Source organism: Anser cygnoides, chromosome 20 (assembly GCF_040182565.1).
Source record: "Anser cygnoides isolate HZ-2024a breed goose chromosome 20, Taihu_goose_T2T_genome, whole genome shotgun sequence".
Taxonomy (NCBI): Eukaryota; Metazoa; Chordata; class Aves; order Anseriformes; family Anatidae; genus Anser; species Anser cygnoides.
Genome location: NC_089892.1, coordinates 9,458,860 through 9,480,743, shown reverse-complemented (window position 1 = coordinate 9,480,743; position 21,884 = coordinate 9,458,860). Strand labels below are relative to the sequence as shown.

The 21,884-nt window shown below is 53.4% G+C and overlaps 1 protein-coding gene across 3 annotated transcripts in view; it reads right to left on the bottom strand.

The window, feature by feature from the left end:
- WHRN (whirlin) overlaps positions 1-3,796 on the bottom strand; it is a 51,003-nt gene extending 47,207 nt beyond the window's left edge. For all 3 annotated transcript variants that reach the window (XM_066980711.1, XM_066980712.1, XM_066980713.1), the window contains exon 1: positions 3,123-3,796. In XM_066980711.1, the coding sequence (XP_066836812.1) occupies positions 3,123-3,698 (576 nt within the window). In that variant the 5' untranslated portion in view covers positions 3,699-3,796. The remainder of the gene's footprint in view (positions 1-3,122) is intronic.
- Between the last annotated feature and the right edge of the window lie 18,088 nt (positions 3,797-21,884).

Below are 21,884 nucleotides of genomic sequence, written 5' to 3'. Positions count from 1 at the left end.
ACAGGTAATACAAACTTCTCCCCTTACACCATAATTCAAATTACGGTGATCTTTTTTCTAAAGTGCACTCCTGAACGCCGGAATGATAGAGCTCTAATTGTAATGGAGTCGTTTAATTTTGATTTGAATGAAACAGCACAAAGCAGCCAAGACATAAAACTCCACTACCAACATAAAGGTTAAGAAGCTGGTCATTAAGTGAATTGATTTGGAGTGCTTAGGTAATCTTGTCATTTAAGTTTTAAAAAAAAGGAATTATAAATGTAATTTTCACTAAAAATATCTACAAGCCCCACTGCACTGGTCACAGGCCACTGGTCACTTTCCAGCCAGAGCAGCGCACAGCTCATTACTTCTGATTTCTTTGCCCAGCATCGCGGCAGTTTTCATTCAGTGCCACAGTTCCAATTTTGGTTTATGCCTGAAAATATAAAGCGGGAGACGAGAAACTGCTCTCACCCCTCGGGACAGCGCCTTTCTCCTGGAGGGGAGCACTGGACAAGGCCGGGGCACTCCTGCATTGCACACGTGCACAAGAGGAGGCAACTGAGCACCACAATTTGTGAGATGAGTGCTCTGATCGCCCTGTGAGTGCACTTACCAGATTTCATGAGCAAGATGGTGCTGCGGGGGTACTCACTGCTCCGCCTCACCGCCCGTACTCACAGCTGGGCACCCCCGAGCACCCCAGCGGGCAGAAAGCTGATTTCTGGCTCCGTAACTCTGGCTGGGGGAACACAACGTGCCCGGAGCAGCCCAGGCCAGCAGCGGGAGGGCTGGAGGGGAGAAGGAGCCTTCCTGGTCTCTGCAGCCATCTCACGCCCTGCAGAACAGCTTTGACAACTTCTCCCACAACACCACGTTCTGCATACTCCGCATAACAAGGCTGCCACAGACGGACAGCTCCTTGCCGCAGGACAGTCAAGATGGAAACGCAGCGGAGGAAGGGGCTCCTTTTCAGGCAGAGCCAGGCCATCGCTGCCGACAGAGCCAGGAGCCATGCTTTCCCCCGGCAGCTCCTGGTGGACGACGCGTTCACCACATCTGGTCCAAGGCAGACAGACAGCATTCGGGAGACCCAGCTATGCAGCTGAGGCTTTGCGTTAGGAAAGCCTCCGCTCACCTTTCTTCACCCTCCGAATCTGATCCCAGGACCAAACCCAGCCCAGTTTCACCAACACTTTCCTCTCCACGGATCCAGTACAGAGCAGACCAACAGGCACCAGCAAGGACACCAGAGCACCAGGGCAAAGTTTGCTCTGGTCTCACAGACCAGAAGGCAGCCAGGGGACTCTGTGAAGCTGCTAACACCGGTTTCGAGGCTGAGCTGAGGTCCTGGTGTCCAGGGAAAGCAAACCACACGGGTTCTGCCCCCCCGTACACCACCACCTCCCTCTAAGGACACAGACACCCTGCTCCGCATCCAAACGCGGGCATTTGTACCTCAACCCCAAGGAAGCCCTCCAAGGACAGCCCTTTAGCATCACTGGTTGCAGTCTCCTCTTCATCCCCCCCCTCCACAAGAGGCAGCAAGGACGAATTAGCATTTGCTTCATTCTAAAGCCTCCCAAGAACTATTACAGCAGTACTGTAAATCACGCTGCGGCTCTTCCCACCACCACGAGTGGTCAGAGCACCCTCGTGGGATGCGGCAGGAGCCCTACAAGATGCCAGCACAGCCGGGTGAGTGACAAGACTGTAGCTTAAAGAAGTTCAACTCACGAGCAGACAATTTCTAAGCTTCTCTTTATATCAAAAGATCACGCTGGCAAAATATAGCTCTTGTCACAGAGCAGCCCCTTGGCAAATTGCATCCTACAGGAATTATTTCTGTGCAGGAAGCACTTATTTCACACAATGCTAATAGAGCCTAATTCAGAGTCTAAAAGGGAGTACATTGTATTAGAGAACAAACTGAAAGTTATTACATGAATTACCCAGCACCGTGGGTTGAGTTGGAGGTGAAGTCACTTAACAGAGAATTCCTGACGCCTGGCTTCCACCCATCCCATCCCTGCACACAAAGGACGTGGCTTTTGCAACCTTAAGAGCACACAATTGCAGGACAAACTTCCAGAAACTTACACCCTGTGACTAGAACAAAAAAGCAGCGAAAGAGAGAAGTCCCGCAAACCTCTCCTCCAGCCTCAGGGCTGCCCAGGACTCGCTGCCAGGCTGGAAGCCGTGCCATTGCCCGGGGCACAGACTTATAAAGCCCATGTGGGGAGCAGGCAGGCTGGCTGTGCAAGGCACGGCTCAGAGCCGCACAAGATTAACGCACAGCTGGAGAAAGACGCCACGCGAAGCGGGCTGCGGACAGCAGTGCCTTAGCTCATTACGGAAGAATTAAAGCACAAGCAGCCCCGGAGCAGCCCCGTCGCCCACCCACCTGCTCTCCGCACGCCGCCCACAGACCCCAGCCCTAAGGGTCGGCTCCCCAGCTCCGCAGGTTTCCTGTGCCACGGGAACGCCGCGAGCCGAGCCCCGCAGCCCAGCCACCAGATCGTGGCTACGGCATCAGGGAAGGGCTCGGGTCACTTACAGGTGGATCAAACCCCACAACGGCACCGGGTCAGCCCCCCGGCTGCCTGCCCCCCACCTACCTGCACACAGGGGCTTTTGCCTGAGGCACCTTGGCTGCACCAGAGGCACCTCGGCTGCATACCTGCGCCCCAGGACCTGCACTACAGGACCGCTTCTGGCTTCGGCACTTCCACCCCCTGATCTTGATGGGGGAGATGAGTTCCTCGGTTTCCCCGTGCCTCAGTTTCCCCACCTTCGGGAGCAGGCGGCACAGTTTGCTGGCCGATTACACACCTTAAAGCCGAACTCCTGTGCCCAGGACCTGCACCCCAGGACCAGTTCTGGCTCTGGCACTCGCCCCTGCTCCTGAGGGGGGGGGAGATGAGCTCCTTGGTTTCCCCGTGCCTCAGTTTCCCCACTTTTGGGAGCGGGCAGCACAGTTTAGGGACGGATTACACACCTTAAAGCCCAGCTCCTGTGGAATCCAGCAGCACCACAAGCCACGGGAGATGAGGGGGGTCCCCGAGGGGACCGAGAGGACCTCCCCGCGCCACCACATCCCCCTCCGGCCACGGGGCAGAGCCCGAAGGCGGCGTTACCTTGACGGCCTCGGCGTGGGTCGCCCTGTCGAGGGGCTTGCCGTTGACCCCCAGGATCTGGTCGCCGACCCGCAGCCCCTCCCGCTCGGCCAGCGAGCCGGGCTCCACCAGGGACACGAAGATGCCGACGCCGTGCTCGGCGCCGCCGCGGATGCTGAAGCCCAGCCCCTGGTGGGCTTTGCTCCGCCGCAGGCTGACCTGGCGGAGCTCCCCGGGGGGCTGCGGCGGGGGGTGGGGGGGCGCCAGGTAGGGCCCCTCGGCCGTGTACTGGTCGAAGAGCAGCTGGTCGGAGCGCGGCAGGACGAGGCGCAGCAGCGGCAGGAGCTGCCGGCGGCGGGGCCCGTCGAGGAGGGCTCGCAGGGAGCGCACCAGGTCGCAGACGTTGCGGCGGCCGTGGTAGGCGTTGAGGCACAGCACGAAGCGCTCCCGCTCCGCCTCGCTCAGCAGCGCCGTCAGCGCCTGGTGCAGCCGCCGCACGTTGGACGACAGCGGCCGGGGGGGAACCGGAGCCGGCCCCGCCGAGCCCGACGACGACGACGAGGAGCGCAGCGAAGCCGAGTCCGGCTCCGCGCTCATGGCGCCGCCGTCGCGGGCGCCGCCGGGATTCGAACCCGCGGCCCGCGGGGCTCCGAGCCCGGCCCGCAGCCGGCCCCGCGCCGCTCCACCTGGCCGCCCGCTCCCCCAGGAAGTGACGTGCCCGCGCGTTGCTAGGAGACGGCTTATACAGAGCCGGGCCGCGCCCCCCCCCCCCCCAGCCTAGGCCCCGCCCCCGCCGAGCGGCAATTAGCGAGGCGCTAATTAACGCCCCCCCCCCCCAGCACACACCGCCATCACCAGCCCGAACCGCGGGGGGGGGGGGCCGCTGGGCGGCTGCAGAGGGGTTACGGCACCCTGTGACCGGGCTGAGGCCTGCGCGCAGCTCATCGCACGGATGGGCCGCGCAGCCAGCCCCTGCCTGAGGGAGGATGGGGGGAGGCCAAAGGGGAGGCCCGGGGGGAGGCAGGGAGCCTGGGGGGGAGTCCCGCCGCCTCCCCAGCCCGCTCCCCTCCGTCCCTGCCAGGGCTGGAGCATGTCGGGCAGATCAGCTTGCAGCCCCACAGGGCCGGCCGGCCTCCAGCCCGCCGTGACCCCGTTATCTGACCCGCCCGGCGGTTTTTTTTCCATTGCCCGGCACGCCAGGTGGAATGGCGGCCGGCTGTAGATAACAGCAGGAATTCACCTGTTTGGCTGTGATTCGGTGGGGAGCTTCAGTTGTTGTGGTGTAGTCACACGTCGGTGGGATTTAGGCAAGTGCTCCACGGAACGGGGATGGACTGGCTTTTCGGCTGGTACTGGAGCAATTCACGAAGCCGGGCTCCAAGTCAAACCGACACTCACCACACCTAAACACCCTTCCGCTAGCTCGGGTAAACCTGATCAAGATGTAATTCAGCTCATGGACAGCATTTAGCAAGGAGCAGCCAGGTGAGCCCCACAGCACCATTCCATGAGGGATCCCCAGATGCAGCCACAGCAATCAAGAAGCCAGCAGGGCCACGGGCAGCCAGATTGCAGATCACAGCACAGACCTGCAGGATTTAGGGGAGCACAGGACTTTGCCTCACACCTAGCCACCCACTTTTCTACTTCCACATCAGCCAGTTTGGGCTGTTAGCTTTCAGGGAGAACTGGCTTTATGTGTGTCTAGAGAGCCTAGCAAGGAACTTATCTCCTGGCCACCCAGCTATGCTGGGACAGAACACGAAAGCCAGCAGCGCTGCAGGTTCCCCAGCACCGGGAGCGCCAGAACCATCACCTGGCTACAGCTGAGCTTTGCCTTTTGCAGTTACTCGCTGCCAGACAGCAGAACGCCCAGAGGGTGGAAACCTGGCACATTCTTCCCATCGAATACCCTTCAGATCCAAAAGTGATCCTTCAAGATTAGAAGTCAGTGCAGAAATCCAAAGACTGCTTTTCCGGTTGCTAGATAAGTTATTTCTTACTACCTGAGATCTTAGCTTCTTTCACATCTCTGAAGCAAAAACATTTCTCATCTCATCCATATGAAATCTTTCTATCTTTGCTGAAGTGCCTTCTATCCACTGCAGTCAAGGAGGATTAAACCTAATTTATCAGACGCATCTTGATAGCAATAGAATTCATTTTGTTCGTGGATATGATCGAAAAGCTGTAACAGCTGCATTACAAGTAGTTTCATGTATTAAAGCTTTGTTGGAGCTTTCAATGCCTCGTATAAAACAAGACCAAACAAAGCAGATTGGTAATTGAAATTCGGGTTCTAACTGTGGGTGATAAATAAGCAGATGGAACAGTCAACATTGCTGGGAAAAAAAGGGGCAATATATGACAAAGTGAGTAAAAACAAAAATACGCCCACATCAGCCAAACAAAATGCGAAGGGCAAACAAGATATTTCATGTCTTCACATTGCATGTAAACAATTTTAATTTTAGGAAATCCCTTGAAGACTCTGCTATTTAAAGTGCTGTGACTCTCACTAGCACAGTATCTGAGCATCTCCAAATTTTTTTATTTATTTTTTAATCCTACCAGAAGGTACCGAGGACACCGACATGAGCCGACGCAGAAAGAGCAGCCCTGCAGCGCGCTAGCCCCGGTCTGGAGCAGCCCATCCAGGTCTTCCCTGGCAGCGTCAGAACCACAGCCACCGCTGGTATTCAATGACCCAACGCTCCCCAGTGGTGGAATTTGGCCCTGATCTTTTGACTGCTACTCTTGAAGCTATCACAAAGGCGGTTTCCCAACTGCAGACAAGCTGAACCCAATGCTATCCCCCAGAAGCACACACAAAGTCAACAGGAGGAGCTGTGCTTGGGAAGAATTCTGTTTTCTTGCTGCTGCGAGGGTTCTGCTGGGGGAGGCTGCTCGTCCCTGGGATGCCCCGTTCAGCTGCTGGTAGACACAGGACATCTCCAAGGCACCCCTTTGGAGCAGGGCTGGATGCGACACCTCGACACCTCTTCTAGTTCTGCTTACAGCTGCTCCCAAAACACCTGCAACATTTTATTGCCAGATGTTCTTCAGATTGAGGTTGTTCACACAGTGTGCGAGTCGGGTCTTCACCTTGTACCATCCAACCAGGGGCCCCCACTGCTTTTCCTTGGGAAAGGGATTGAGATCTTCTCAAAGACCCTCAGCTTTGAAGCGAGGCTGATTAATTTCTAGAGGCTTTATCCTCTCCACTGCTTTAAGCACTTAAGCTGTACAGTTGAGGGCCGCGCACATCTTTGGACCAGAGAAGAAAAGGGGCTCATCCTGCCCTTAGGCACAGGAGCGTTCCCACACCCAGGCAAAACCTCTCAGAGCTCTCAGCAGGAGTAAAGCTGCTGAGCAAGGGCCCCACAGCTGCAGGGAACGGCGGCTCGCAGTGCCCTGGCAGGGCTGCTCAGCAAAACAGGCCAGCTTCTCACCACCATAAATCAGAACAGTCCTTTTGGAAAGAAAAGAGCTCTGCCAGCTGGATATTCGGCAGCAGGTGCTCAGGATGGAAAGTTGATGCCATTTACAAACAGCGTTATTCTGCAAACACTCAGGCAAGTCGTCCTTTGGAGCTGAGTTCTGTGAGGGCTGGAAGAGTCCACGTTCAGTCCTGACTCAGCTGGAGCTTCGGTAGCCAGAGGGGCTGGTGCAGACACCAGGAAGGAAACCACAGCACCTGCACGTTCGCCTCAGCTCCATTACAGTCACTGCATGCAGCACAGCTCTACTCAAACAGCATTTCAGATCCACCACCTAGCTCGTGCAGCAGGGTACCTCAGGGCTAGTGAGAGCTGAAAAGGTGTTGTTTTCTTTTTTAAATCATCCCCGCAGCACAAAACAATCCAACGCATTTGCTAAGTGCCAGATGAATAAATTGCCTAACCTTTCCACTTTAATCCATTCTAATCACTTTCCAGCACACTCTGAAAAGTGAGCTCCACGTTTCCAGAGCAGCTGTGCTCCTAATTAAAAGGCAGTGTAGCAAGAAGATGGGGAAACTTATTTCTGGTTGGAAATCCCTTGCTGCAGAGCTGGAGGATTGGGCTGAACTGTGAGAAGGGCCTGGAGGAAGCAGAGGCTCCCTGTGCTGCTTGGGAGCGGTAGGAGACGGCGGCACTCGGGGCTGCCTCTTGGTTAAATCCCTGTTTAGCAGATTGGCTCCCGATCCTCTGTCCCTGGGCGGCTGGACTGGTCTGCACGGCTTGAGCACGTGCTTTCCTCAGCACGGATGAGAATCAGCTGAGTGCCGCAGTTCAGCGGGCGACAGAAACGGCCAATGCAGAGGAAAAAGCGTCATTGGGGGTTTTTAAAAAGGTCCCAGGCACTGCGGGGTCCAGCAGCATCTCACCGTTTGTTTTGCTTTGCAGGAAGGCTGAGCACAGCACAATGCAGGCACAAGCTCCCCACCACGCCGGGTGCTACGTGAACAGCAGAGACGCGTGCTCCGTCGCTTCAGCTCCAGGTGTAACAGGCAGAAGTCACATTTAAGCAAAGCTCAAGGAGCAGTGGGAAATCGTCATTTCAAGGGGGATTTTCTGAGCCCTGAGTTACGAGCACAAGTGTAATCCACTCACAACAGGACCATTTCCAAGTTGTCGGCACTGCCGTGCTTAATCAGATGAAGTTCAATTTGACGTGCTCCAGCCAACGGCAGATGCTAAGAGCAAGGTTCAGGCAGGCAGAGGGGCAGGAAACTCAGACGCTTGTTAAACCCTTCTGTAGCTGCATACCTAGAAATCCATATGCTCGCATTGCTCAGTGCCACACTGAGACTGCTGTGAGCAAATCCAGCCCAAAACAAATTCGGTTGGGTGGGAATTTCATTGTTCCCCATTATGCAGCAGATCAGAGGCAAGTATTTTTGCTCCAGACCACCAAGACACTGTTTCCACAGGTTGGACACCACAGGATCACTTATAGATACTACCTACGTTAAAAAGTTAACCAAAGAGCAATAGCTTCACCTATATTACCAGGCATGCTTTTGTTTCAATGCTGTTGGAATGCTTTCACACCCATTAAATCCCATTTCACACCCCTCTCAGTCCTGTTGCATGTGAGCTGTGGCACTTAGAGCAGTCGCTGTGGCTGAAGGGCACCAAACGCACTTGGGGGGAGCGCAGTCCCTTCCCGAGGGGGTCCCTAAATGCACCTGACGGTTTCTGAGCTGGCCTGAGCACCGCAGGGCTCGTTGGTATGAGCTCAGCCTCCCAGCAGATGGGAATTTCAGGGGGCTTCACTCACACTGAGAATTAATGAACCCACACAGAGCTAATCTAATTTGAATAAATTTATCTAATTTGAATAAATGTATCCCAGTCTGCTGCTTGTGAAAGCCTGTCAGTCTCCTGGGCCCACCTTGCGCTCCTCGGGCCCACCTCCCCACCACCTTTTCTGCGGTGCTGAAGTCCCTGCGGGCTGCACTGCCGCACTCCGTCCCTCGCGGGTTTCCACCGGGAGCACCGCTCAGCCCAGCAAGCCACGGAACTCGCCTCCAAGGGCTGGTCACACAGATGTGGGGGAGCAAATGCACCGGGGAGGAAGGGAGCGATTCCCCACGGCCGCTCACTTTGTTTTTTCAGTGCATCTGTCACCACAGAGGCTGTAAGTGCATCCTAGGTGAAAATGCAACAAGTCACAGGGGAGCAATGCTCTCCCGACTGCTGTGACCACCCCGAAACAACACCAGAGCGTCAGGCCGTTCTCTCTTCCTGGGGAATTTCCCCCACGCCAGAGATTTTGCACCCCTGAGGGTTTTGCTTCCCGCTCAGCCGTTGTCACAGAGCTATGGGGCTGAGATGTTTGCCTTGGGAGCTTGGAGGTGAGCAAACCCCGAGAGGATTTGCCACATCCTGGTGAGGATGGGTGGCACGGTGATTCTTCCTTAGTGATAGGGTCACAGTCCTCGTCAGAAGCACCTGTGCTTCCTTCTGCAGCCTACAGAACCACCTCTGGCTGGCTGGAGAGGGATGCTCTGTTATTACAACACTGCAAGAAGACAATCAAAAGAACAGAAAAGGTTAATGAGGTACTAATCACTATTGATTAGTAGTATATAAGGCAATAAATACCTACTGCCGCTGATTAAATGTAGCAGGGCAAAGGCATTTCAATCACATCAGTCATTTTATTTTCTTTTACAAAATTAATCCCGCGCCATCAGGGGCAATGCTGAGAGGTGCCAGAGGACCGTGGCTGACGGAGCAGCTCCCAGCACCCACCACAGCTCAGCACCAAACCTCACCAAAAAGGCCGTGGAGGGGAATGAGGAGCATAGAAGGGGTATAAAAAAAGCCAGGGCAAGCCTGAAGCCTGGCTCCTGTCCCTGCAGGCTTTTATTTGCCTCCAGCCTGGTGGTGCCACCAGCGATTAAACAGCACGGTCCCCGTCTCCAGTGCAGGGAACAGACATGGGCACCTCGGCAGAGCGCAGCCCTCACAGTGCCTTGGTGTGCAGCACCACGGCCAGCTGCAGTGGCTGGAGCACAGGCACCCAGCTCCAGCAGGGCTCCGCACCACGAAGGAGCTTGCCAGAGCTCACAGACCGCGCTGCAAAAGGCTTCAGAGAGAGTAACTCATCCTGAGTTTGCCTTTGCTCAGCACAGCCACGTTTGGCCACACGCCCCGTCATTTCTAATCGTCCCCTTATCTGAAATCTCTGCATCCTCCCCTCCACCATATTTGCTCCCACAACAGCCCCTGCGGAGATGCCTGCGCTGTCTCGGTGAGGAACGAGCACCCACATCTCTTCAGAAAGGTCAAACAGATTGACAAGCTGACTTCTGGGACTCAGCTGAGCATCCTCCCTCCACTAAATGGTCAGGCTTTGTGAAGGTTTTCCCCCAAACCCATTTTCTTATAGTAATTATGCATTTGGGGGAAGCAAATATTGTTTTTGGAGGGGAAAAAAATAGCTGTTCAGGATGCTGAAAGTTCTCCTAAAGTGAGAAACAGCCAACAGAGCATGAAAAAGCCTCTAAGCTGTCATCACATTTCTGAAACTCTCCAGAACAGAAGTGGTTGCTCAGATCTCTCTAGGAGCCAAGATGAGCGAAGCCCGCACAGCCAGCCGAAGGCACTGCCCGGCAGCCCCGAGGCACAACGGAGGCACCGCTGGGCTGGGCACATGTGCAGGGCACTCGCGGGGCACTTCTGCCTGCACCGGACAGCCGAGTGGCTCGGCTGCTGGCAGAGGACGAGGCTAATTACGGCTGCGATCCCCTGACTCACACACAGTAAAGCCCGCGGATACATCTCTAATGCTCCCAAATCGTACTCATTAGCAGAGGCAGCAGAGACGAGACGAGCACGTTATGTCATCATTTAAATCCCGCCGCATCTCCCCAGTGACTGATTATGTTTTGGAGTGTTTGTTCTCTTCCCCTGCGGAGGATCGTCCGTCGCTGCAGGCTCTGAACCCAGGCTCGCTCCAAGCAAAGCCCCACACAGGCAGCGACGCGCGGACCCCAGCCCTCACGTTCCCCTGAAGGAGAGCAGTTTCACTGGTACAAACTTTCATCCTTATGGATTTTCAGCATGACTTTATATTTCAGACGAGAATTAAATTATTTCCTAGTCACCTGCGCAGGAGGATGGAGAACTGCACCGCTGGACGTGCAGGTGTGTACACAGGTCTGTGCGTCCCCGTGCCTGAACTCCAGATAACACCACCCAGCACAAAACCTTTGCAGGCACAAGAAGCCAAATTTGTAAGCCAACTAGCAGGAGTGAAAAGAATAAGTATTTATTTATCATCCTTCACTAACCGCTACCAGCTGTATTTACACCAACCCCCCTGGGCCCTGGAGGGTGGTTTCAGCCTTCTGCCCCCTGTGCCTGTTACATGGTGCAGGGTGAAATCCCCAGAGACCCAGCGGCAGGGTTGAAGAGGGATGTGAAATAAGCCTCTGTGCTTTGAAACCCTGGGACAGAGTGCACTACAGAACTCCTCCTAGGAGCCAGCTATTTCCACAGTTGTTTTGCAGAAGCTACAGAGGAAGGAGATCTGGCCAAATGCCATCCCAGGAGGGCAAGGGACAGCCTGGAGCACCCTTGGCAGCCACCAGCCCTGCAGCACATCACTCAGCCTGCTCCTGCTTTGTGTCCCCAGCTGGGCCGCAGAAGAGTTGGTGATGCATGTCTGAGACCCCCGGGTTTTTGCTTTCCTCCTGTTAGCACTGCAGGCAGCCCCAGCAGGCGTTCGGTGAGGTTTTTACTGCAGCATCTCCCAGGGGAAGGTCTGAATCTCTTTAGTTACAGCAGTTGTGGATTTTACATCCCGCATATCAAAGCAAGGAAAGGCAGAAATAACAGAAACCTGGACGGAGTCACATCTGCACTAAGCAGTTGGGTTTACACTAGAAGGCACCTGGTTGCATCCTTTTAGATGCAAAGAGTAGAAAGCCACCGGGATTATTACACCAAATGATGTTATTCTTTTTCGAGGAGCTGGCTTCGTGGCCCTCGCTGAGCTCCCGGCAGCAGTAATGCATGAAATGCAGGAAGCCCAGCAGCCAGCACGCTGCCGTGAATGCTAAACACCCTTTGCATAACCCAGCCTGAGCCTCCTTCGAGATGCTGGAGTTCCTGGTGTGCTCGGCCCAAGCTGCTTTACAACAGACTTTTAAAGGCTAAAGCACACCCAGTCTCTCTCCAGCAGCTTTCCAGCCAGCCTCCATCCACCTGGAAACCCACCTTGCTCGGGGGAAGCAAAGGGAATGGGAGGGCTCCGTCCCTCAGCGCATGAACCTGGTGAACAACCTAACAAGCACTGCTCCTGCTGTTCCTCACCTCCCAGGTACCTCTCCGACACTCGAGATAAGCAGGACAGGCTCTGCAGGCTGCAGCGTGGTATGGAAAAAGTCAATTGGCAATAAATCTGCACCAAACAGAGAGTAAAGTCTTCCTAGAGCAACACGCTGAGCGTGAAGCAGCAGGTACGGGATCACAGCACAGCCAGAACTGGTGCTTCAGTCTGGCAGTCTCTGGTGTCTTTAGCCTCCAAGCCTGCATCCACTGACTCTGAATTTTAAGCATATGCTCCACTACAAAGCAGTTTAAGATGCATCCAGGCAGGACATGCTGCCATCCGGGACGGGGAGGAAAAAAAGCTCAGCCTCAGGCTTGCTCCTGGTGCAGCATCCTCTCTGCCTCTGTCGCGCCGGAGCAGAACACACTGAAGCTGCTCTCAGCCAACAGGACAGTCAGTGACTGTTATCCGAATTACCAACCCCAGCCACTCTGTTCCTAAATACTATTAATGAGATTCCTATCTAAATAAAAGCTGGTACGAGCTAGAAAAAACCTACACGGGTGAGGCAATGATCCTTCCACAGACTGGTGGCAGAGCCAGCAGAGCTCAGCCCAACACCCTGCTCCTTCGCCTGGGCTCTTTGCATCTCGGTGTCTACCTGGAGAGGGGAAGAGATTTCTGCCTCTGGCAGCTCCGCAGCAGGTCTCGGAGCAAGGTCACCGCCGGGCTGCCCTGCAGACACTCGCAGGGAAACGGCTCCTTCTCTCCCAAGCACAGGCATTGCTTCAGCAGGAGGCAGCAGCTAGATTACACGAGATAATTTACTAGCTGGCATTAAGACATCTCGTTTAGCCTGGAATAAAGATGTCTTCATTCAGCCTAAGCCATACTGAGACAGACTTCGCAGTACGTTTTGCACAGCTGCTCACCTGGGCAGCTGGAGGAAGGCTGCCCCCGAGCCAGCATCGCCCCCAGCATCATGTCCTTGCTGGAAATCAGGAGCAACAGCAGGGACTTGGGGAGTAAATGGATTCTTTTCCTGTCTAAATCTTCCTCTCTTTAGTAGAACAGATTTAATTTTCTACCTTTTCTATATGAATTACTTGTTACCTTGTTCCTGGTTGCGGGCTCTTGGCCTACAGCTAACAGAAGGCTGAGATGAATTCTGCTGCAGCTCAAGCAGCTGATGCTCAATTTTGACTTAATGCTGTGCTGTAAGCAGAGCCAGGACTGAAGCCATTGAGTTAATAGTATCCTGAACGAGACCAGGAACAGGGAGAAGAGATGTAATGGGATGCAGCGAGGAAGGATATTTTAAGCACGGGTTTATCTGATAAATTCTGTAGTTCTACATCCTGTGCTCCGCTTTCCCTGCAGCCCATCAGCAGGCAGATGAAAACAATTTTTACATAGCATAAGCAAAAGAGAAGCAATCAAACCCTTGCTCCCAGTGCAAGATTCAGCTGAACAGGTGCCACTTCTATAACCTTTGGAGACCTTCAGAATAAAGAAATTGCAAAAGATATAAAGTTATAATCCTTGTCCAACCCCCTTTTTGCTGTTTGGAAGCATTGGGGATTCAATCAGGCACCAGCACGAGAGGATTTCCCCCCAGGCAAAGAAGCATGAAGGGATCGTGGCTTTTAGTAGCAGGACCCAGAGTTCCCTGCACACAGCAGTATTGCATTTTTTAAAAACAAAACACTATCACAAGGCCCAAAACCTTCCTTATGGCTAGCTTGCGATTCCCCATCTCAGCATCTTTTTGTAAGAGCTCAAGCTGAAGAAGCAGAATTGAGAGGCCACCAGCACTTCCAGCTTGCTCTTGCTCCCTGTGGCTGCCCGCCTGGAGAGCTCTCACCTAGGGGTGCAGGAGAGCTGCTGACACATCCCAAAGCACTGCCCCCCTGAACCTAACCCCTAGCCCTCTTCCACCAGGATTTGCTCTGGGCTGGTGTCTGTGGATCAGGTGCTCCTGGAAGCGGTGGGCAGAGGGACTTGCAGCAACCTCACCTGTGTAGACTGTGACAGTGCTGCCCAGCTGGCACTAGCTGAGGACCAGACCCTAAACAGTGCAACCCCGAGAGCCTCGTGAAACTGATCTCTGCGTGTCCATGGCCTCCAAAAAAGGGTGAGAGACCAGAGCGAACCAGGGGTGTGTCCGTCCTCTTCTGGATTTGCTCTCCGGAGCTCTGTAAGGGAGGTCAGAGACCTTCAGCACATGTGGTACTAAACTTCGAGTGAGGATGTCTGGGCTTCTCCCCACACTTTAAGCCTGCCAGGTTTGCAGACTCCAGCCGTTCACCTTCCTCTCCAGGCCCGGCTTCTCGCTGCTCTGCAGCTCAGCCATTTTGTACCTGCGCGCAGCATTAACCCAACCAGAACATTTTGTTCAGTTACACGGTTGCTGCATTTTAACAGCAACAGAGGAGCACTTCAGACCTCATCTAATGAGCCTTTTCTACTTTGCATAAAAACTTGGCAATAAAGCTTCCAGGGATGATAAAGGAGGAGAGCAGCCAACGAACGGGTGGGCAGGGACAGCCGGTGCTTAACGCCCTCCTCTCCTTTGTGCACAGGGCAGGGGTTACACAGGGAACCCAGCACTGCACCAGGCAGCCCTCAGGACCGAAGTCAGCTCCCCCAGCCCGTGCAGGGTCAGCATTAACAGATGCTTTCTGCTCTCCTGGTGCATCCACCCGAGTCCCAGCTCACCTCCTTGACCCCGCAGGAGCTCTCTTCCCCAGCACCACGCGTACCGCTGGCCAGTCCAGCGAGGAGACCAGCAAGGCTGGGGGCTCATCAGTACATCTGCACCAGGTGTATTTTTTTCACTGCCTTGAAAAGGCACTGAGCCTAAACCAGGGCTCCCTCAGAAAGCCCCAGCTCTTTGCCAGCAAGGCACGAGGCAGCCGCAGCCACCCCGCTCCTTCTGAGCTTCGCCAGGGGCTCCTGCCCTCCTACAGCCAGGGGACCTCCTCCTGCCAATAAACGCTCATCGGGGCTGAAGTCTTCCACCACCCGAGCTCTTCCCTTGTTCTGGGATGCCCAGGGGACTGCTGACTCCTGAACTAACCATTATACTTAAATGAACAGCCAGTGCAGCTGTCTGTGCTAGAAGCAGGAGCTGCCCTGTTACCTTTGTAGGGATTTAGCTCAGAAGGAGCATCCAGAGCTGCAGGGGCGTCTTAGGGTGATTTCCACCCGCAGCTTGCAAGCCTTTTTATGTGTTTTAGGGTCACAGAAACAGCAAGTGTCCAACACCACCATGTCTTCCCCCCTCCTTATTTATTCTTGTGGTGTCCACAGTCTGGTAGGCATGGGACGTGCTCTTCCTTCCCTGGGGGAGGGGGTCTGGATGCTTCCCTGCACTAATCCCACACAGTGGGCTTCCCAACAGCACCAAGTTTACTGAGTTTGGCACAAGTAGGTTCTGTGTAGATTAATTTGTCTCTGATCAATCAGGACCGAAGGTGAAGTTGCAGCTTCCATAGTGAGCTCCGCAGTGCTCCTGTCGCCTGGTGTTTGGTGTAGGCAGTGCTCCTTTTGGGGACAAAATAGAGCATTTAAGCGGTAAATTAGATCCTTGGGATGCATAGAATAATTCAGAGAGAGGCGGGGAGGCTCCTAGAGCTGTTAACCACTGCAATTCCAGATGGCCATTTGTTTCACTGCAGACAGGAGACTTTGCAAGGAGCATCGAACAAAATGCTAGGGACAGAAACACAAGACGAAATCTTTCAGGTTATCAGAGTTGCCTGTCTCTTGTTCTAACAGAGGGGACTGTGTCCTTCTGACCAGCAGAAAGCTGCAGCGGGTTATTCTTGTGAAAACCATCCCTGCCACCACCGCTGAACTTCCTTTGGTCTTCCGAGAACCAAATCAATTCCCTGTTTCAGGACAGATGGGTCAGGATCACAGCCTCCAAAAGGAGGGTTGTCTGTAGTGCTGTACGCTCGGTTACTGACCTCCCACATCACAGATCTCTCTCCAAGCACCAGCCTCCATCACCTCTTCCCCCCAAAGGGGAAGAAACCCAGCACTGCCGTACGCTGGGTGTTTGCACGCAGATAGGAGCTTACCTCTAAGCTGTCACGAGGAAATCCTCAGCACTACGGCTAGCGAAAGAACAGCAAACAGGACCTTTTATTTGATATATAACATGCCATGTGTTAGAACAAATTTGAGAGAGAAAACACTTAAAGCCCAGACTTAAGTGGAAAAGAGCCTAAAAGTCAAAATGGCTAATGGTCTGACAAGGAACATGCAGGACTGATTTAGTACTTCTTTCCTAGGATCCTGGATTTAATAGGCAACAGAAAGACATTAAATCATGTAGGTGCTCCTTGGTAAAGCACCTGTGATGAGGCTGTAGTGGGAAATTTTTAGTGAAGGTGAAGCAGAGACAAGGAGAAAAGCAGGGAGAGGATCTGGTGAAAGGAGGGAAGGCGACAGCCCCTGACAAGGGGGGCTGTGCTTGCCAGGAGAGCAGGGATGGAGCTCCTCTAAGGGCTGATTTTGCTTAATATCTCTTTAATTATCCTGGTGGAAGGGCAGAACTGTGCAGGTGAAGTGTCCTGCCTGGGCTCCAGCTGGCTCTGCTTGTCCTGAGCAGCCCGCCTGGGGCTTTTCCCCCCTTGGCTCAGGAGATGTATTTCAGCTCAGCCCAGGAGCCAGGCTGTGTTTTGTGTGGCTTTTTTTGTGCCCAGGGATGTGTGGAGGTCACTGGCTCTTATCAGCAGAGCTCTTTTGTTGCCTAGGTAGGGTGTCACTGTCCCCTGCCCTTTGCTCTGTGCCCTTGCAGAGCCATGCCCTGCTGCAGCTCCCTGCTATTTTCTCCCAGAGCCGCAGCACGAGCCCAGCTCTCTGGGGAGCTGTGATGCTGTGGCCGGTATCTGCGTGATGGGATGTGCCGAGGGAAGATAATGTGTAATTACCAATAAATGACGCTGTAATGCAGAAAACTCTGGAGTAACGGTGCTGGTTACTAGGCAAAAAGAGGCAAATTAAGAGCACTTACATGAAGTGTTGCTCCACGAGCTTGTTTCCATCTTAATCCTGGACACGCAGTTACCTTGTGGGAAGCCCATGTTTCCAGTGTTTCTGCAGATGGGCTCCTCTTTGAAGCAGAAACACTGGGGTTTTGCCGTGGGGGTGCAATGCCAGCAGCATCCATTAGCTGAAGCTGGTGCCTTTGCCACATGTCTGCAGGCACCGGCGGTCAGGGAGGTGCTGCCTGCCCCCTTGCTTCTAGGGGCAAGGTGTTGTGTGGGGCACGGGGTCCTGCTTTGCTGGCCTCCTGTGCTCACAGAGGAGGTCAGAAGCTGCTGTGACGCCAGGAGCAGCCTGTGGGCTCCACAGTCCAGTTTGTGCCATGGGATGATGACAAAATCCTTCCACAGCAGAGGCTGTGCTTGTTCTACTTCACTTGGGTGGCCGTGGTGTCGGATACACCTTCTGAATGACCAGTGCATGACAAATAACCAGCTGTTTTCCCGTGTGATTACAGCCTTCATAGTCTCAATAAATAAAATGAGCTTGAATAGTCCATTCCTGCGAGTTCTTTAAAATAATATGCTCTATTAGAGGCACCAATCAATAGTGCTTACTCCAGTTTAGCAGCGATTACACGGTTGTTACTGCAGAAAGGCACTGGCGAGGCAGGAGGGGAGACCTCTTTTCTCTTGGTGTATAGCACATGTGCCTGGCTCTATAAATATTAGCTTTTAATTAAAGTGAGTGAAATGCTCTAGAAAATGCTATGTACTTATTTAAACACCAGTCATCATTCACGGGAAATGGATTTAAACAGGGAGGTCTGAGCGTTTTGTAATGAACTGTGTAGCTGATCGTGCGGGGTGTTTCACTTAGCTGGATGCAATTCCTTCAGTGCGTCAGCCCAAAATGGGAGGAGGAAGGGCGTGGAGGGATGTCTGTGTATATATACTTTTTGTATGTATTAAATGTTTGGAGTTGATAACAGACATCTTTTTATTAAAAAAAAGAAAAGGAAATTACATAGCAACCGAGCACGGTTGGCGCTCGCTGCCCTCCTATCCCAGCAGTTTCCATACAAAATGAGGAACATCACGGGGTTAAATTGCCTGCTATTAAACACAATTCCAGGTGTGGATATAGCAGATATCTGCACACCTGTTATCTTGAATCTGATCTTCTGGAGCATTGTAGACAGACAAAAAATTCCTTTTAAACAAAATGCCAGAGCTTAGGTATCATGAACCAGTAAACTTGGGCTTGAACAGAAAAAAACTGATGGTTTTACCCATCACAGCTATTTTTCAGTATCAGTAGCAGCAGCCAGACCATGTTTCCCAGAGCTATGGACGCCCCACCTGTGGTAGGAACAAGCAAAACTTTGATCTAATCCTCCTCGCCGGGCTGGCTGAAACAGAGCTGGAGCTCGGAGTCTGCCAGAGTCCTGCCCTGGAGCAGAATGAGATTGCAAAGAGAAATTTCATGTTTTTTTTTTTTTCCTTTTTATTGCAAATTCACTTTCTTGTATTTCATGTTGGGCAGAACAACAAGCGTGGCAAGGAGCCCAGCTGGGGCTTGCTGCTGGAGCCAGGTAGACTTAATGTGTACTGCTCCACGGGGCTCCATCAGCAGCAGGTCGTGAAATCAGTGCAGTTCGGATGTGAAGAGAATGTATGGCACCGATGCCTCCGGGCTCTGCCAGGGGATCCTGGCTTCCACACCAACCCCAGGCTCACGGAGCCCCTTCTAGCATGCTGCCCGGTGAGCTGCTGGGTTAGGTGTGTGGTCTGAGGAAGGGAGGTTTTGTCAGCCTTTATCTAAGGTCTGCTGTTCTGCAGGGATCTGCACAGTGAGGACAAACGGGCAGCTGCTGTGTAGGTCAGACTGGCACCTAGTGCCCTGCAGGAGGGGGCAGGAAAGCTGCGTGCTCTGCCTGCACAGCTCCACCTGGAAGAGTGGCACTTCTACCTGTGCTACGTGCTAATAACGTCTTCTTTCCATACAGCAAGGACCCATGGAAAACTTGTCAGAATTAATATGCAAAAGTTGCTGCCAAGTACCAGCAGTAAATAACTCTGTCTCTTGAAACTAGCAATGCCCAAAGTCCCTAATCAGGGGTCAGTCCTTATTTAATGCTTCATGTGAAGAACCTGAGAAGAGCTTCTATTTTTGTGTATGCTTGACCTCCACTTGATTGTACGGCTTTGCTACATAAATCAGCCAGAAGCTCCCACTAAAACAGCTGTGGATAACTCCACCATTCATCCTTTAGTACAAGAATCAGTGCAGTCACACCACGCTGAGACCTCTGTCTCATTATGCTGGCATCTCACCAGGATCGTGGCTGGACCATGAAGGTTACTGACCACGTAAGTAAAGGCTGCAAAGGTGGACTTTTTGCCAGGTACAAAGCAGAGGTTTTTCAGACTCTGCTTGAATACAGATGTCGCTCAGACAATGGATTCACGTGTGGCAAACTAAGCTGTCCACACCTGAAAATGCTGCAAATACATGGGCAGGTGTACTGTGAGTCTAAAAACGATGGATCCATACACCAGGAGTGGCAAACTTATCCCTGGATGAATCAGCTGCACTTCCCTCCGACTTCCTCATGCCTGCCTCTAGACATGCAGGCACGGCTGCCTCCTTTGTAGGGACGTTGCTCCAGGTCTCTTCCTCGGGGTTCACTTCTCTCCATGCATCCATCACCTGAGTCTCCTCCTGTCTGTTTAGTGATGCTGATGCAAGGTACAACTCCGTGGGTGAAGGCAGGTTCACTTGTATAAAGATGCCTCCACTGGCAGAGCGATTCCTTCCTCTGGCAGCAGCTGGAGCAGAATAAATAATCTTAGTTGTATTTGCATTCATGGTAGTAAGAGTGGGTGTCAGTTTACACGTGGTTAAGTCTGTGCAGCTCTAGTGTACGAGCAAGACCTAAAGGTTTTAGGCTGTCATCTTTGTGAGGAGGATTTAGGGACTTTATTCTGAGAATCCCAGAAGAGGGATTCTTACTAAGTGGCCTTTAGTGTCATCTGTAAATGCCCAAATGGTTTTAAAAGCCTGGCCTTGCAGTGTTCAAATGTTTCAGCACCTGTCTGTGAAGATAAGGTGTGATTATCACAGGCACCTGCTACTACTGAGCCCTTTCGTCTCAGTGGGAAACCCTTTCAAAGCCACTGAAAGCCCCACACATGCAGCCCCTCAGGGTCTGTGCTTAAAAGGGAGGTGGATACAACCCAAATAACAGTGCTGCAGCACTGCCATCCAGGCTGGCTGCTGAACTCCATGCCTATCGTCTTTCTAAGCCCAGACACATTGATTGCAGAACGCAGTGAAAAGATCAATCCAACAGAACACCTGATGTGGGGAAAGAGCAAGCTCACGCACACTGGCAAAACCCAAGTGACGATTTAAAGCCTTAAGTAAGCAAAGAAGTTCTTGCAGGAGCATTGTTCTGCCTTGAGCATTAGGATTGCCATCAAAATCCTGCTGAAATCAATAGGTTGTGTTGATCCATGCTGTTGGAGCTCAGGTGAGGCCAAGGGTGAACGCAGAGCTCCAACACAGCCACGGCAATTCTGCTCGCGGTGCTGAGGGGCCAGCGATGCTCTGACAGACCTTGTCCTCCTCAAAGTAATGGCCTGGGTTCCTAAATCCTGCTGTTATCTGTGAGACAGATTTGTAACGTCTCTCTTGGGATCCCATGTCTGGTCACCGGCAGGCTGAGGGAATGGATTGCTCTTCTCCACTTTCGCCATCAGTTCGTGGCAGTGAGCTGAGGCTGCAGGGATCCTGCCCTGCTGGGAAGGGAGTGCAGGGGAGTTTGGGGAAACCAGTCCTGAGTCCGTGGCCTTTGGATTTTGGGTGTCCTAGGAGCAGCGAGGTATTTTGTCCATTTAGCCTGCAGGTTCCTCCGTGGGAGAAGAGTGCTGCGGTGACTGGGTGGCTCTGGGGATGGCAGCAGAGCTAAATTAAGGTGCTGGAAGCTGTTCTACGGGAAGATGCAATGGGATGGAGTGAGTTTTACTCCCAGAGGGGAGCCTCACCTCTGTGAGCAGGGCTGCCAATGCTGGAAGAGGGCAACTTCTCCCACCTGCCCTCTCGGTCTTCCCTGGTGCCGACTCCTCCAGCACTGCAGTGTGCAACAGGCTTTGGGATGCCCCACCTGCCTGTCTCCATCTGGATTCCTCCTGGCCCAGAGACCTCTGCAAGGGTCTCCCGAAGAAGGGGGCAGTGAATGGGGTGCAGGGCAGCCTTCCTGCAGTTCCCAACAGGCCTGAAAGCCTAAATGGGTCACAGTCTGCCTTTCCTCTGATGCCAAAATTCACACAGGTCAATAGACAGCATGGTACACACTTGCCCTGGCTCAGTCCCTGGATGTCTCAGGGCTCTCCTTGACTTGGATCTAATTTCTGACATGAGCTGTAAATTTGCCTCAAATTAACACGGGGAGCTGTGGCCCTGAATCTGAACTGTTTTGCTAAAGCTGCTTCGTGTGCCTTGCTGACAGCAGCAGTTGGTGCTGCTTGTCCCGTCTGTCTACGTGGAGACTCCAGCTCAACACTTAGCCTCGTACCAGGAGCGACGCAGCTGCTCCATGCTCCTCACGCACCACAGAGCCTGGGGGCTGCCACCCAGCTGTGGTTTGGCTGATGGAGGGCACCCGGGCAGGGGCTGCAGCCCCAGCACCCTCCTGCAGGGCTGCTACAGGTGAAGCACACTCCAGAGCACCCAGGAGATGGCTGGCAGCAGAATAAGCCCTGGCCCAGCCCTGCTGCTGACTCCCTGCATGCAGATGGTGGAAAGGCAGCTGGATTCTTTGGCAATGTCCTGGAGTCTGCATTTGGTGGTTGTGTAGCGAAAACTGCAGGAACCACCCTGGATTGCTTGGGCCTGGGGTATGGGGGTCCCCAGCCCACCACCAAGCAGCTCAGCACATCCTGGGGCTCTGCATTTCTCAGTGCTGGAGGATGCTCTTGCCCATGTCCTTCATGCCCGGAGCAGCCACGTCTTGTC